An 18,800-nucleotide genomic window follows, 5' to 3' on the forward strand; every position below is an offset into this window, starting at 1 on the left:
ATGGAAAATTTGACAGTCGCATGGCTCTCTTCATTTTTCGAAATGATTCAAGAAACAAGCAAGTAGCATTAGATCAGGGATGTATTTTTATGTAAACACATACAAAAAAAAGTGAAACAACTGTTTCCATCTTACTTTGTTATTGTTTTATACCAATCGTGAAAACACAAAAATATAAATCATACGACTTTATTCTCTTTTTTGTCATACGGATGGAATTTACTTTACTTTTTCATTAGACTTGTCGTACGTAAAGTGTGATGGTCTGAAAGCCCTTAAGCACTACTAATACATACATATGTACATTAGAGGGGTCCAAAAAATATCGATTTTGCTCAGGTGGGTCTTATTTTATATATTGGTGTCTAAAACATAAATCAAACCCGTGTCGGAAATCGATTGAAAATTGTAAAATTGGGTAAATAAAAGGATTTTTTTTGGTTTCTTCAAAAATTGTGCCATGTAACTATTCTTAACATTTCTTCAAAATCATCTAGAGAAATGTCTATGTATTTTAAGAAAGAATAATTTTAATGGCACAATTTTTAAAGAATTGAAAAAAGTCCTATTATTTACCCAATTTTACACTAATAAACAAAATAAGACACATCTGAGGAAAATCGATATTTTTTGGATTTGTACCTCTAAGGTACATACAACAACAAAATCTCACCAATCAAACAACAAAATGCTAAAATTTTTATTTATTTTTAGAGTTTATAATATTAACTTATACATACATTTTTATTAATAGAAAATGTTATAAAATATAATTATTATAATTTCATAAATTTTTATTTAATTAACAATAGTTACCAATTACTTTATTTACCTTTGTCAAATGTAAACACAAAAACAAAAAAACCATACGGTTTTACTAAACATAACAAATTCCATACAATAACAAATACTTACTGAAGAAACAACCCAATAAGTTTTACTGTTCAGTCGATTCGATTAATCATACTAACCAGTCAAACTAATAGTTTTATTTACGTCCCTTATTAAAGGTGGAAGTACACAACTCGCGTTGTACGCGGCAACGCGTTAAAGGCTTCTGTCAAAAAAGTTGAAATAGTGTGTTTTCATTTAACAAGTTACACACTGTTCAGCAACTTTTGACGCGTCGGGAGCTGATCAGTGTTGTATTTTGTTTTGTGTAGAATAAGAATAAACTAAAATGAAATAAATTTCATCAACAATGAAAGAAAAAATTTAAAAAATACACAAAAGCTTAAAATTTTGATTTTTAAAACAGTAATAGTTAAAAAAAAACATTAAAAAAAGATCAAAATGACGCGTGGTGTGTAACTTGCAGCTTGTAAAGCGCGAAAAGTTTGAAGAGCGTAAAACGTGTTGCCGCCTCAACGTGTGTTGTGTACTTCCACCTTAAGAAAACGAAACCAATAACTAAACCATAGAGTACTCAAACTAAACAATATGTAAAGGTCCAAACACATACAATACTTTACGATGAAATGCGACGGACAGCTCGTGTTTACTGTATGTATTTAAATGAGAGAGTCAATACGATAAACTTGTGCACGAAGTGCAAAAGTTGAAAAATATTCAACTTTGGCGTAAGAAAAAGAAGAGAAAAAGAAAATGAGAACAAAAACATAACTGTCAAAATTATTGAAAAACACAATTTTTAATTAAATATTTTTTATGTTAAACATTTTATATTTAATATTTTTTTATATTATTTAAAGATATTTAATTATTTTTTCATACTTTATCAACGCATCGATTGGACACAACTTTTTTACGATGCGTTGCTGTCAGTCGCAGTTCGTCGTAAAGTATTGTATGTGTTTGGACCTTAAGTAGCACACGCAAAACTGTTTTTACTGTTCAGTCGTCGCACAGTGGTATAGGAAAAAAAAAAGAGGGAAATAATTCGGTAACTTCTAAACGGTTAATCCGATTTTAATGAAATGTGGTATGCACAAAGAGGAGGTGTTGTCGAGTTTAGGTTTTGAATTTGGACCTTATAGGCCAACCAGGGGCCCGGCGGGGGGTCCTCAAATTAGGACACCTCGGCTATGTTAAATTTTTAAAACGATCCTATTTCTTCATTTGAGTTCCGATTTAAAAAAAAATTTCGTATATAGAATCTCCTCATCGAGCACTATAAAAAATGTCGTTAAAATTTAAAAATTTTTACCGTCCTTACTTTAGTTTTTTTGATAATAGCGGGTCCAAATATTCCCGATTTTCGCCATTTTTTTTATTCGCTTAACAACAAGTTTATATATCAAGCAGTGAAAGAATTATGTAAAAATCATGACTGAGTCCAAAGTTATAGGCATTTTAATTTAAAAAATTAAAAAAAGGCGATTTTTTGTCATTTTTTTGAGAAAAAAGTATCTTTTTCTTTTTAAAAAGTTTCTAAGAAGATGTATATAGAATTTATACTTTTTGGAAAGCTGACTTTACATAAAGTTTTTGATACCGAGGGGACCAGGTCCATCCAAAAAAACCCTATTTTTTATGGAAAATTAAATTTTGAGCAAAAATTCTCAAATCGCATAGTCGATATCAAATTATAGTGACCTGTTTTATATGACCCAATATGTTCTTAATCATTTTGTAACAGGTTTCGATAACCCCGCCCCTGGTATGGATATAATAGGCAAAAAACCAAAAAATCCCATTTTTGGGATTTTTTAAAACTTTTTTGGGAATTCCGGGATTTCTAATAAGAAAATTCGAAATTTTTATTTAATTTTGGATTTTGAGTAAAAAAATCTACCTAACTGTAAAATTTCACCAAAAAATATTCATAAATAAAATTTTTATTGCAATTTGAAAAATTTGTATCTTCGCAAAAACTGAATAAAAAACATTTTTTAATTTTTTTTTAAAGTATTCCGCGAATTTTTTAATTTTCAAAAATTATATACAGTTTTGAAAAATAGACAAAATTACCTTTCCATTGATATATAACATGCCTACCTAATGTTTTTTAAGTGACAAATTAATTAGGGAAAACTCAACATCTTTTAGAAAATTTGCCTAGCACTATTATTTTCATCCATAAGATTAACTCTTAAATTTGTTACATATATGGATGAAAATAATAGTGCTAGGTAAATTTTCTAAAAGATGTTGAGTTTTCCCTAATTAATTTGTCACTTAAAAAACATTAGGTAGGCATGTTATATATCAATGGAAAGGTAATTTTGTCTATTTTTCAAAACTGTATATAATTTTTGAAAATTAAAAAATTCGCGGAATATTTTAAAAAAAAAAATTAAAAAATGTTTTTTATTCAGTTTTTGCGAAGATACAAATTTTTCAAATTGCAATAAAAATTTTATTTATGAATATTTTTTGATGAAATTTTACAGTTAGGTAGATTTTTTTACTCAAAATCCAAAATTAAATAAAAATTTCGAATTTTCTTATTAGAAATCCCGGAATTCCCAAAAAAGTTTTAAAAAATCCCAAAAATGGGATTTTTTGGTTTTTTGCCTATTATATCCATACCAGGGGCGGGGTTATCGAAACGCGTTACAAAATGATTAAGAACATATTGGGTCATATAAAACAGGTCACTATAATTTGATATCGACTATGCGATTTGAGAATTTTTGCTCAAAATTTAATTTTCCATAAAAAATAGGGTTTTTTTGGATGGACCTGGTATCCTCGGTATCAAAAATTTTTAGGTTTTGTTTCATTTATCGTATTTTATGTAAAGTCAGCTTTCCAAAAAGTATAAATTATATATACATCTTCTTAAAAACTTTTTAGATAACTTAAAAAGAAAAAGATACTTTTTTCGCAAAAAAATGACAAAAAAGGCGATTTTTTGTCATTTTTTAAATTAAAATGCCTATAACTTTGGACTCAGTCATGATTTTTACATAATTCTTTCACTGCTTGATATATAAACTTGTTGTTAAGCGAATAAAAATAATGGCGAAAATCGGGAATATTTGGACCCGCTATTATCAAAAAAACTAAAGTAAGGACGGTAAAAATTTTAAAATTTTAATTTTCAAATGCGAATATCTCCTAAACTATAAGAGATAATTTACTGCTACTTTTTTTAAATCGGAACTCAAATGAAGAAATAGGATCGTTTTAAAAATTTAACATAGCCGAGGTGTCCTAATTTGAGGACATCCCGCCAGGCCCCTGGTTGACCTATAAGGTCCAAATTCAAAACCTAAACTCGACAACACCTCCTCTTTGTGCATACCAAATTTCATTAAAATCGGATTAACCGTTTAGAAGTTACCGAATTATTTCCCTCTTTTTTTTCCTATACCACTGTGCGTAGTGTTCAGTTCGACTGAGTTGAAAAACTTAACATGGCCGCTTCTTGTTTGTGTGGCTGCTGAAGAAAAATAAAATCACTTGCAAGTTATTGCAGCAGTGCGTTGACACAGTTGACTGACTTCAGTTAACTTGTGAGGGAAAAATAAATACTAGAATTTTCTTCAGCTCAGTCTACATTAAAAAAATTAAAAATAAAACCTAAATATTAATTCTGGTTTAATTTTTTTATTACGCGTTAGCAAATGTCTATTTTTAGACAAACAGAAAAAAATAGTATTTGTATGTGAAAACTATTATTTGACGCACAATAAACAGCTAAAGCCCACTTCACACGAGCGCACAAGTAATATGATCTGTCAAAACTTTGTGTAGAAGAGAACGGATGGGATCGTCTAAACGCAATATGTAATGAAATCATCACACATTGAGTGAAATACGGATGGAAAATTTGGCAGTCGTATAGTTCTCTTTATTTTTTGAAATGATTAAAAAAACGAGCAAGTCGCATTAATCAACGATGTAATTTTAAACATATAATACATACATACGAAAAAAAGTGAAACAGCTGTTTCCATCTTACTTTGTTATTGTTTTATACCAATCGTGTAAACACAAAAAATATTATCATACGACTTTTATTTTCTTTATATACCCTACACCACCATAGTGGAGAGGGTATTATACGTTTGTGCTGATGTTTGTAACGCACAAAAATATTGGTCCTACACCCACCTTAAAGTATACCGATCGGTTCAGAATCACTGAGTCGATTAAGCCATGTCCGTCTGTCCGGCTGGCTGTTCATGTAAACCTTGTGCGCAAGGTACAGGAAGCAATTTTCAAGATATTTTGAGGGAATTTGGACCATACTTGTTTTTCGGCCCAACGACGAAAATGGTTGAAATCGGTCCATTATTTCACGTAGCCCCCATACAACCCTAAGGAAAACAACTTAAATGCTTTATTATTAAAAATAAACCACATTTTTAACATACTCAATGGTGTAGGGTATCATATGGTCGGCCACGCCCGACTATACTTTCCTACTTGTTTGTCATACGGATGGAATTTCATTTTACTTTTTCATTAGACTTGTCGTACGTAAAGTGTGATCGTCTGAAGGGTTCTTAAGCGGTGGTGTAGACAGTGTGGCGAAGTGGTAGACGGAAGGTTCCAAGTTCAGCCCCTGTCTTTGTCGACTTTTTATTTTTTCATAAATTGTTCTATAAATAACTCAACTTGCAAAACTTATTGGCAGCCAAAAAATAAAGAATTTCTTTTGGGACATCACTAACAAAAATAAGTAGTTCTTATAATAGGAAAGGAAGTAGGCTTACCTTCGAATTCTACTTATTTTTCTACTTACTTTGGGAGTTGAGTTTTTGCTGGGAAGCTAAAGATCCAATTTATACGCCATATGTTTCGAGTTATAACTAAATCGAAAGGGTTGAAAATTTGAAGTGGTCGAAATGTCCGTAGAATTACCCAATAAGTAAAAATATTTAATGAAAAACTTTATTGCGTTTGGTGCGTGTACTTTTTTAACTACTTTTTAATTAGACTATACCGTGCCAATTTGCATACACATACATATGCAACAAATTTCAATAGTTATATCGCTAATCTACATTGTATGGGCCCTTACAAATTTACTTGTTTAGAAGCAGTCTATTTTTCGTTAGTATTAAAAAATGAATTTCCTCACGACCTATGTTCATAGTGAAGAAATACGATAATAATATTGTTATAAATTTATCATTATTACCAAAAATTTGTATATTATTGACTCGGTTGTAAATTACAGCTTGTAATATTGTATACCTGTATATAAAGATAATTTTCTCTGGAAGCTAACTTATATTCAATTGTTTTAATAATTTTCAAAAAGTATTACGTAATATGTTAAATAAAATAAACCCTATTTTTTAATGACACCACTTCGAAAACGGATTTCAATAGAATTTATATTTATCAAAAAGAAAAAATATCGATTTAATATTTGCAATACATAAATATTTGTGGACGAAATATTAAGTGGATGTTTAAAGGGTGATGGCAACACGTCAAAATTTGGTCAAAACTTGTTTATGTGTTAGTAATTTATTCCAACAATCATTGAAGAAGAAAAAGCATAAATTTTATTTTTTTCCGCATGGTGATAAAAAAAAAAAAATATAAAATGATAAAAAAATTATTAATGAAAACTTGTTTTATTAAAAAACTGGATATTTTTCTTTGTATATTTCATGTAAAATTTGGTACTGCGCCTGTATATAAATTCGGCAAAAAATGTAATGTTGTCTCACCAAAAACTAAATAAAAATGAATTTATGCTTCTTCTTCTTCAATTTATGCTTCTTCTGCTTCAATTTCAGTTGAAAATCAAAAGTGTTTTGATTTTCATCAAACCAGTGCGTGTGAGTTCTTTTCACTTACACAATCAAAAAAATTCCTGTGTGTGTAAATTTGTGTGATCGTTGGCATCACCTTTAACAGGGAGGATAGAGGGTTTTAATATTTCTAATTATTTAATACTAGCATTCAATATAACATATGTATGTCCGTTGAAAGTGAAGCGCATTTCCTTACCTAGTACTAGCCATTTCATTCAGAATTTTACTTTTTAAAATGTATATAAGACAAATTATATATAATCACTTTAATGTACATTTACAACAGTACTACTTCTAATGCTATTATTAATTACTTTTAGTTAGTTTGAAAGGAGGATGTATATACATCAAATCCGAAGAATTACACCTAGGCCTCTATCGGGCCTGTTGTGCGCTCCTTAACCAGTGCCTCAGGTGGGAATCGAACCCACCACCTCCGGTCTATCAGACTAGAACACTAACCACTAACTTAACGGAGGCCAAATTAATTACTTTTAATGTAATAATACTTCTTATTTAATTTATTGAGAAATACACATAGAGCGGAATGTATTAAAACTTTTACGAAAATAATAGTATTAGAAGCCTTGTAGATTTGCTTTCAATGCATTACGGGGTCAAAGTTAAAATTTCAAATTGTGTTTTAAAAGACCGTATTAAATATGAATAAAAGTTAAAACTATACTATATGAAACAACCCCTTTATGTATATGAGACACCAGTGTTCCAAAATGTTTATTTTAAATTTTAGTTCAGCTCTGTAATAAATATATAATATAATAAATAAATGGTTATTTTTAAAGGCTTAGCTGAATGCGTTAAACGGTTATAAGTTAAAAATTGCAATGTCAAAAAATTTGTGAAAAAAAATAATGAAATGGCAACGCTGAACGTTTTGAAAATCAAATTTTGATAGGTCGGTTTGTAATAAAGTTGGATGCAAAAAATTTTAACGAGATATATTAATAATTATAATATTTTTAATTAATTGTCTTTTAACCAAATCTCAAAATTACATTAAATTATTATAAACATATTTTCTAATTAAATATTAGTAAACAAAAATACCTACTTTATCCGATTTTTGCTATAAATCGTTTTTCTGTAAAGATAATTTTTAAGGTTTCCGCTCCATGTACATTTGTCAACTACGATATCTTGAACAAATATAGGTATTATGAATATAACATTTAATAGCTTATTCTACGTTATACAAAGTTATGTTTTTATTCTTAATTTATACATATATACTAAATGAGATTTCCTCTTTATGACGGTAATAAATTTAAAAAAAAATATCTCTGTCAGATTATCGACCAAAACAAGCGAACGAATATTTAAAAATTGTATAAATATATGTAAACATTTATGTTAACTTTAAAAATGTCTGTAGGAATTTCATTCCTAATCACAAAAATAACATATAAACAATCGACGACATTAATGTTTGCATAATATTTGTGACAAATTATATATTTGCAAAATAGCATACCTTTAAAAATTTGGACTTGCAATTTTCACACACTTTTCTTAGTCAATCAGATTGATATTATTATATTTAGCGGAAATCTTATGAGGCATATATGCTACATATTAGTCACACATTTCTATATTTTTATTTACTTGTTAAAGTAAATAACGTATTGTACCTTCTACACCCCGCCCCTATTTCCAACCACTTAGCGCATGTGCTATTTTTTAAACATTTTAAATAAATATGTGTAATATATTTAAATAATACTTTAAAGTTAGTAAATTAAATTTTATAAATAACCCATGTATACAATTTCAATATATGTATATATATTAATAATATTTACTTAATTAATTGTTATTTAAAAAAATATCGTTTAAATTAGTTTAAAATACAAATTTGCCGTTTCGCTAGCGCCCTAAATAACGTGTGTTAACAAGTCTTATGGTCTTATTATTCTATCAAAACGTATATAAATTGATTTTTAATTGAAATAAATTAATAAACTTAACTTATGACCAGGGAAACCAAATATATGCTCTTAAAATGTATAAATTACGCTCTAAAAATAAAAATTTTTATGATGTATTACAGTTGAAAAGCTCAAAAGGGCTGAAAATTAGGTTCTAAAATAAACAATATTATGATTCATTGTTTGAAGAAAAGAAAGAAGGATAAAATATATGTAGAGGTAAATGTTCTTTTTAGAAATTGATTTGTTAAAGTTTAGTAAGATTCCATTTTACATAAACCAATAAATAACAGGAATAATCGCCACATTTGTTCCCTTCCCTAAGAAAACAAATTCCAACAAGAAATTCAATTTTGAAAAAACGAAAATAAAATTTTGGAAAAGAAATATATAAAAATAAAACTCAAAAGATGGCAAAATTCTTTAATTGTTCTGGACTAGTAAATATCTTGTGGTGGATGCACACGATACATAAAAAAATATCACCTTCACGCATTATTTCACTTGAAGTTATTTCTTAGAGTTTTCGTAAAGTTATTAAAAATCGATTATTAGAATTGAAGAAATTATGAAATCAATAAGACCTATCAGCTCAGCCTATGTTGCCGCTCAGTCTGATAAACAGTACAATCAAAATACAATAGTTCTTTGCCGAAATTAAAAAAAAAAAACTAATAATAATAATTGCCTCATCAACAATGGCAAGCAGGCAAGTGTTGTATTTTTCATTGAACTAAAGATATGGATCCCCAAAACGTATAATATCTAAATGTATGTATTAGTTGATTTATAAAATGTCATTAAACAATAAATAACAACATTTAATTAATATAAAAAAATTACAAATTAACTAAAACGCAATTAAGGTTTCATTATTCAACTTTAGAGATTTTGTCGAAATCAATATTGAAAATTCCAAAAATTAGACATTTTATAACAAAACTGTTGGTAGATTATTAAAAGATAATGTAAAAAATTTAAAGATCAAAAAATCTTCATTTAAACCGATATTCAATACGAATCTGCGAATGTTAACTAGTAGTAATCTAGTTCGAAAATTACGATTTATATAGAACAACATGTTTCATTTTTTTAGGCTTGAGCATAGATTTCCTGTGGGGTATTTTTAATGATGGGGCGGTGACTTCCAATTTATCGATACCTTTGACCAATGTTTGATCGACAAATTGAATTTTGTCATCTAAGCGGGAGACAATGGTCGCAGAGATATTCACCACAAAGTATACAGAGGTGTCACTTTTGACATTTGAAAAAGTCTAAATCAGTTTTTTTTTTTGATTTTAAAATTGTTTTGTGAGAAGAGGTATATAAAATAAGGTAAAAAAATCATTGAAATGGTTTTGTGCGAAAGAGAGGGGAATAGTTTTTTGCTCGAGACGCCTCTGTATACCTTGTGTATTAACCTTCGGGATATGTCGATAAGCGGGTGTCGCGAAAATTAGTTTTAATATATTTGTACGGATTTACTAAATATCCTTTAACTTTAGTAAAAAATTCTCTTAAGAAAGTCTGAAGTATCTTATATATAATAATTTATCACAGCTTATTTTTCAATGATTTCTAACTGGGTGATTGCTGGTAATTGATTTTGAACTATGCTTACTAAAAAAAATTTGGAAACATTTAGCCTTAAAAAAGTGTCGTGCAATACTAAATCAATATATTTAACGATTATACTTCTGGTTGCTTAGTTTGATTGATTTTCGGAATCAACATAGGTATACTTACATATATGAAATTAAAATTAAAAAACAAATTTAAAAAATTTACAATTTGCAAAAAAATTTATTTGTAAAAAAAGTGCGATAATTATTTTCCATGAAAATATTGTTGTTTTAATTCGCGGACATAGTAAATACATAATTTCAAGAAAAATTAAAAAATTTTAATACTAATTCATGAAATTTGAGTTGTGGTACCGGTATAAATATATGTACATAAATATGTACATGTAAATACAGCGACGGTTTTTATTGAAGTTTCATAGCACGCGTGATAGGGTAAGAAAATTCTGCTGACGATAAGTTGATACACATACACTATAGCAGAGGAGCGCAATATTGCCATTACATAGCACGCGTGATAGGGTAAGAAAATTCTGCTGACGCTAAGTTGATACACATACACTATAGGTTTATTTCTTCTGCTTCTTATAATGAGCAATATCAGTTGGTTTGCTCTCAACTTGGAAAACAAAATCAAATCAGTTGCTGATCAGCACTTGTGAATGTAAGGTCTGTGTACAACTTTTTTAAAATACACACAGAAATACAACACATTTTTGAGAAAGCCGATTAATGTAGGAGAACAGTTGATAGTTTTTATATATAGACTTTGATATACGCTGGCTGTCAAAATCCATAATAAATTTTTGACAGTTAGCATATACTTATAGTTTGTAGACATTTTATTAGTATACCTTTATTTTAAATTGAATTCTGTTCTCTGCTGTGTTACCAACTCAAATAAAACTATGGAAGTCTATGGTAGTATGTGTATGAGCACCACTGATGTAGTACCATTGACATAGTGTTTTGTTAGTTACACTTTCCATTCCTCTACTTAATATACATATGTATGTATGTACATGTACATAAAAAGGATGACTGAGGTTATTCGAATTCGCTTTGGCTTAAACATTATATACATTCATTTTAGAAAAGATGGAAGTTTAGTATTAATCATAATTTTGAAACCACAGCACTTGCGTATAAAATATTTTAGTAAATACAACATTTGCAGATAATGAAATGTAGTATTAAATATTTTTTAGTAATCTAGACACAACAACAAAATATACACACTAAAACTATTATATATTCATAGGTCGTTTTTATGATTGATTGTGAATGTTTTACGTATTATATTTATTTTTTTAATAATACTACAGATTTCAGAAAAACTACAAATATTGTGTATTAACGCTTAAACATTATTATAACAATTAAATGCACATTTTGCGAAATTAAAGTTAAAAAATGCTAAAAAGTAAAAATAAATATGATGGTCCGTTTGGATAACTACATACTTATGTTAATATGTAAATCCACAACACCAACATACAACTCACATAATGATCATAGAATGCGATTTTTTTAATTTTTTTTACATTAAGTAAAAACGTTGAAATATACAACACAAATACATACATTTGCAACTAATTAAGCTGTAAAACACATCATGATACCTATAAAATACATACAAAATAGGCATACAAATTTTTTTCAATAAAATAAAAAATTAATTATTTTATCAAAATTTACATAAAAAAGATCTAAACCCCTAACTGCATGTTAAATATTTCAGTTCTTTAACTGAAGGCTACATAATTAAATGTTGATTTCTGCCAAAGCCAGACGAATATTATTTTATTTTTATATGGAGTTTGACAGGAACGTACATACATATGTACCGGCTATTAAAGAAGACCCTTTGGTGTGCATGTGGTGCCTGTGGTTGTACCCAAAACGGCGGGTTAGAGAATAGGTCCGCTGGTCAATCAAATCGTCTTGAATCTGATTTTAAGCTTTTTAAACTTCAAAATTGCAAATCGCAGTTCGCTCCGATGAAAATTAATATCGAAGTTCTCAAACTTCATATAAAACAAAACTATTTCAAACCCGATTCTGTTAAACTCCTTAACATCGCCGGTGGCTTAAGCTTTAGGCAGAAAAATTCCTTTTATATAAAATGATTACATACCCAGCAAAAACTTTACTTACAAAATCACCAGAAAAGTCGAACAAAATACTACTTACAATTCTTCTAGAAAAACAACTTATTTTTGGTCGAGATGTCCCAAAAGTAATGTTTTATTTTTGACCGGAAATAAGTTGTTTTGCTGTAAAATTACTTAGAAAATAAATTTTTCAAACCCGCGATGTCGTGACTGTTATTCCGTTAATACCACACAAATAATATTTTCTTTTTATACCCACCATCAAAAAAGATGGGGGTATATTGATTTTGTTGTTCCGTTCGTAATACATTGAAATATTGATAATAGACCAAAAAGTATATATATTCTTGGTTCTTATTAAATTCTAAAACGTGGCCCCCAAAAAACTGCTTTAACCGTCATAACTGTTTTAAAAATGCTAATATAGCTATGGAATTCGACATAAATAAGTTTAATATCAGCCAAATTCTCTCTACCAAATTGTATGAGGACCGGCTCATAAATGACCCTACCCCTCAATATGGTCCCCTTCATAAAATGCCTTTAACGCCCATTAATGGCTTAAAAATACTAGAATAGAGCTGAAATTCGATATTAGTAAGTTTCTCACTATCAAAAATCTATCTACCGAATTTTATGAGTGTGTATGTGTCCATAATTGACATAAGTCAAATATCAACCTAATGTTTATATATAAGATTCGGCATAGTCGAATATACTGGTTGTTATTCTGTTTTTGATTTGTTAAATTTCTATTATGTATTAAGAATACTATTCGGGATTCTAATGAATGCATTTTCGGTCCTGTAACCCTTGTTCTAACGCAATTAAATAGTTTAAACTTTACTTACAAATTTATTTGACTGAAAACAATTAACTTTACTAAGGAAAGTGTTTAATTGTATGATTTCTGGGTTTTTGCTGGAAAGTAATGTCAGTTTAGCTATTAATAAATACAACATTTGCAAAAATTTATGATTTTTTAAATCACATACATAATTGTATGTTTATTAAAAATTAATTCGCATTTCCGAAATTCAGAATCTATGTTTTGATGCAGTTAGGGGAAACTTACATTTAATATTTCATAACTTGAATTATTCTTGGCGAATTTATTAAAAACTCCAGAGACCAGGAATGCTGATGAAAAGCGTACAATTTTATAATATATATTCATCTTCTATAGTTTAGGGCATATAATGGAAAAATATAGTTTTTTAAACATTATATGTATATGTACATATATGTATATTAAATATGGAGTAGCAGATAAAATTAGGTATCTAATAAAACATGTAAAAAATATTTCAATTAAAAAAACTAAATTATTCTTGCACAAATATTTGTGTTATAAATAAAAATGAATGAATTTCTTAGAATACAATAACTAAATCTATAGAATATATGTTGTATAACATAATTGTATGCATCTCACCAGCTAATGTTTGAAATTGTCACTGAAACCTTGTGTACGGAAAGATAAATGAAATTCACTGTTCGGCTGTGTCGAATGTGTTTATATTCTCTCCACTAACGAACTAACTTCACATCTAAACATAGTAATTAAATTTGCTTTAAGCGTGTCCATTAATTCGATGTTAACATTTAATTGGTTATTATTGGCATATAAATTATTAACTAAAACGGTCAGCTGTTAAAGTAAGAATTCCCTTACCAACTAAATAGTACAAAAATATTTAAACATCAATCAATCTCACTATCAATGCTTTAAAATTACATATATAAAAATATTTGCCGATTTTGAGCGAATCAGGACAATTATATACTTTCCATAATAATGAGAATTCTTCAAGTTAGTTATTTATAAATGTATGGATAGTTTATGTAGCACTCATTCAAAAGCATTTAACGTTTTCTAATTAAAGATTTAACTTTTGTAACTGCAATGAATCCATATAAAAAAATTAATACATACAATGTTTAAAAAATTTATGTATAATCGACCTTTAGGATTTCAATGGGGCCTCAGATATATGATTACACATACATACGTACATATGTATGTATAAGTAATGATAATTTGAACTATTAGTGGAGATTATATAATATATTTACTTTGGTTCATGTAAAATTTTTGAAATGTAAGATTTAAAATTTTTTATTTAATTCGGCTTAATTATATAAAAAGAACACAATTTTATAAAACTTATACATGTTTTAACACCTCCCAAACACCAAACAAATCACCACCACTAATTACACATTCTTGCTGTCATGTGAATATATGTATGTATTTACGTGTGTGTATATATTTAAATTTAAAACAAATACTTGCAAACCTTTTTATTTATATGTTTATAAATCGTTACTTTTTTCATTTAAATGTATATTTATGTTTTTCTTGTAATTTAAGGATTGGTTTCAAATTTAACAAAATAATAATAATAAACAATAAAACAAAAAAAGTTTGACAATTTCTTAGAGAAGTATTAATTTTGTGAGTTATAAACAAATGAGACAAATCAAATTAAAACTAACTACATTTTCTATTTTTCTTTTCAATTTTTATTTTTGCAATATTAATGTTGAGTTAAATTTCTATCTAACAGTGCACAAAATTATTGTTACTTTTTGATTTTCAGTAAAATTTCTTGAAATTTTTCTAAATTGTTATTAGTAAATATATTTCTTAGCTACACAGCCCAACAAAGCGATTTAGAGGAATGTTAAATTTTAATTTCTTAAAGGCTCGAAAATATGTAAAATTTTACTTTTTAAACACTCAGATGCTGTGTTTTTGATAAATGCTTATAGTTAGGATTAGATAAATTTATTTAAGTCAAATAAATTTTAAATTCTTTTAAGATGTCATAATAATATGATAAATTTACTAAAAATTTTCTTGAAGCATGCACATATGTACATATATTTGGTGTTTTATAAAATATATTACTATATAAAAAATTATAGACTAGGCAAAAAACATAACCACTCTAAGAGATTTTTAATTGAATGAGATTCTATTGACATGTCCATAATAAGTTCTTTAATGTTTTGATCTCTTATTTATTTTTATTTAAAAAGCTTTTCTTCTGAAGATGTTTTATAATTAGGATGAATAGAAATGTAACGTGTTTCTCCTGCTACCTTATGCAGTTATTTTGGAAGATATTTATATTTGATGGATACATTCCTAACTACGTACATTATGGGGATTACCGAGCAATTTTTTGATAATGGAGTACCTCAATTTAATTATTCACTTTGTCAAATTTGATAGATTGATTTTCGTACTTATATTAATATAGACGTTGTGATAAAGCTTCAAAACAACAATAATTACTTTAACAAATTCTGTGTGAATTGATCCATAATAGGACCCAGCCCCATATTAAGTCCGAAATTTAATTTAAGACTTAAACATTCTTACTACATATCCAATTTGGAATAAATCGTGGTACTAAATTCAAAGTCTATTAACTTTACTCATTGCTAATGTAGGTGGTCAATCTACTTGTTTTTTTGGATCGAACTAATATTTGCACACTCAATATTATAAAAAAAATGTATGTATGTATGTAAAGCCATATACATATAACTAAAATTAATAATTAGTTTTGCATTGCCGAAGTCATATTAAAAGTCCTATTCGATTCTGGAAGCTTCGCTGGTGTTGGGCTGGTTTTTTCGTTCGTTTGTTTGTTTAATTATTCTTTTATCATTTTTTTTATTTGTTATCCTTTTAATATATCCTTTTTTAATACTAAACGTTCGCAACTATTTGTGTTGTTATTTGTATATATGTGTTTAATAAAATTAACAAAAATTAAAAAAAATGCATTTAATTTAAAAAATATTCCGTTTTTTTCTCTTCTTCTTTCTTCCTTGAAACAAAAATATGTATATTAACAATAAACTATATGGTTCCGTTCGTTTCATATTATTCAACAAAATATGTCAAAAAATCAATTTTAACTTTGATTGATTTAAAAAAACATAACTATGTTAAACACTCTACACTACACACCCCTCTCGCCACCTTCATTCGAGAACAATTTATACTCTATTTGGATATGGATAAATACAATAATATTATGTACAAAAACACTCTTACCCCATTCATTGATTTCCACGATTTAATATGTTATCTAAATTTACAAACGCATTTTTATGTTGCATTTTAAAAAATTCTTTACGAACACCTTACGATATTACTAATTCCTTCTCCTGCATTACTCTCGCTCTCTATTTATCAAACTGTTTAACATTTTCTATCTATTATGCTTTTCATTGTGCTTTTTTGTTTCATTTACTTACAAAAACGCAAAACAAAAAAACGTACAATGTTTTCTGATCCATTTCCGTTCTCACACGCATTCACAACTCTAATATACATAAACACATATTTTGTATGTAATAAATGTGTCCTTACTAACACCATTTTTACTATTAATTTACGCTATTAATTGTTATTACTCTTATTATTATGTAAATGTTCTCCTTTTTGTTTTATTTACCGTAAACTGTAATGCACTCATGCATAAACATGCAACAAACTTAACCTTTGATAATATTGAAACGAACATCGACGAACCTACGCTGGCGCTGATCAAAATTCATAATAATAAAAATATATATGCGAACCATCACTTAAATATACATTATTAATTGCTAAACAAAAAATTAAATCATTATTTAAAACCTGCGCAGTGATATGTGCTCAAGGCCTGATAGCGAAGGATAAAAGCGGTACCAGTGATCCATATGTGACGGTGCAGGTTAGCAAGGTGAAAAAGCGTACTCGTACCATGCCCCAGGAATTAAATCCTGTGTGGAATGAAAAATTTCATTTGTGAGTATTTTTGTCAACGACATCTCCATGTTAAGAAAAAACAACAGCAAACAATTTATTAACACACAATCAAACAATATTCAAAACACCCCCTTCCCCATTCCTTTAAAAGGACTTGGGGCATAGGTGAACGTTTTTTATATATGAATATATTATTGCCTTTACAAGTACCTAACGCTCATTTACTACAAGACTGGCTTTATTCGAAATCCGGGTCTTTCATATAGTTTTATCTCTTTTCTATTATTTTCGGTAAGAGAAACATATTATGCTCTACTATTATTGTTTAAATCCCATGTTTTGTTTAAGTTATTTATTTACTTTTTCGAAATAACACCGTATTTCTCGTAACAGTGCTTTTGAGTTGTGTCAGTATTGTAGTAAATGAGCGATATGAGCGTGTTAACACATCTACAGTAGTTTTCGCTTAAATGATCCTTACACAATTGAAATGTCTGTTAAATTCAAAGTTTAATTGAGTTTGCGTTACTCCCCCCCCCCCCACATCAAGAGGCTCGTAAATGGAAGCCACCTTTTTTAAAATAACATAAATACAACTCCTTCAAATCATACGGAAAAATATAAAAATTTTGTATGTATGTATGTATGTATGTATGTATGTATGTATGTCTGTATGTCTGTCTGTATGTATGTCTGTCTATGTATGTCTGTCTGTATGGTATGTTTCTGTATGTCTGTATGTCTGTATGTCTGTCTGTATGTCTGTCTGTCTGTCTGTCTGTCTGTCTGTCTGTCTGTCTGTTTCTCTGTCGTCTGTCTGTCTGTCTGTCTGTCTGTCTGTCTGTCTGTCTGTCTGTCTGTCTGTCGTATGTCTGTCTGTCTGTCTGTCTGTCTGTCTGTCTGTCTGTCTGTCTTGTCTGTCCTGTCTGTCTGTCTGTCTGTCTGTCTGTCTGTCTGCTGTCTGCTGTCTGTCTGTCTGTCTGTCTGTCTGTCTGTCTGTCTGTCTGTCTGTCTGTCTGTCTGTCTGTCTGTCTGTCTGTCTGTCTGTTCCTTTCCTTTCTCTCGCTTTCTTGCTCATCTCCCCCTTCCTTGCGTCGGTAAATGAATTAAGGGAATATATGGGGAAACCAAAATAATTACAACAAAGTTTTTGAATTACTCAAAAATGTTTGAAGCGAAAATCACTGCACTTACTAATAGACATTAAAAGTTGAAAAAGCTTATTTTTTTTCTTAGCAACTAAGAGAATAAAGAACGGATGCAAATGTGTATTTTTAATATTAAAGATAAAATAATTAGAAATTGGTGAACCAAAAATAAACAAAAAGTAAAATTTTTAATGTTAAACAATTTATTTTTAAAATGTAATTAAACTCATTCAGCAGAGACCGTTAACAAGAGGTCGAGATTTCCAAGTTTACAATTTGTGATCCTCCTTGATTTATATTTCTGGCCGTTATATATATGAGGGTGTGTGAGTAAATAGGGATAATGAGTGTGGATATCTATTTTAATCGAAATTGGTAACCGATACTAACTAAATATCTTTTTAAATGAGTTTAGAATTGGCAATAGAAAAAATACATTTTCTCTCTACTTACTTAGGAAAACTATACTCTAAAATTCAAAGTTTTAAAAAATAAATACAAAAAATAAATTTAAAAGGAAGCAATGTTGCGTTCCTCTAAAATAAAACT

At 28.4% G+C, this 18,800-nt stretch overlaps 1 protein-coding gene across 1 annotated transcript in view; it reads left to right on the forward strand.

Annotated features, from left to right (window-relative positions):
• Positions 1 to 18,800, forward strand: part of LOC119602410 (mucin-4-like) — a 268,982-nt gene that overhangs the window by 208,412 nt on the left and 41,770 nt on the right. Inside the window, 1 exon segment of the mRNA XM_037953923.1 lies at positions 17,001 to 17,142. Coding sequence (XP_037809851.1) covers positions 17,001 to 17,142 — 142 coding nt within the window.

The sequence above is a fragment of the Lucilia sericata genome, unplaced genomic scaffold, assembly GCF_015586225.1.
Source record: "Lucilia sericata isolate MDLA Ls3-8-SP2 unplaced genomic scaffold, ASM1558622v1 Contig000228F_arrow, whole genome shotgun sequence".
Lineage (NCBI taxonomy): Eukaryota > Metazoa > Arthropoda > Insecta > Diptera > Calliphoridae > Lucilia > Lucilia sericata.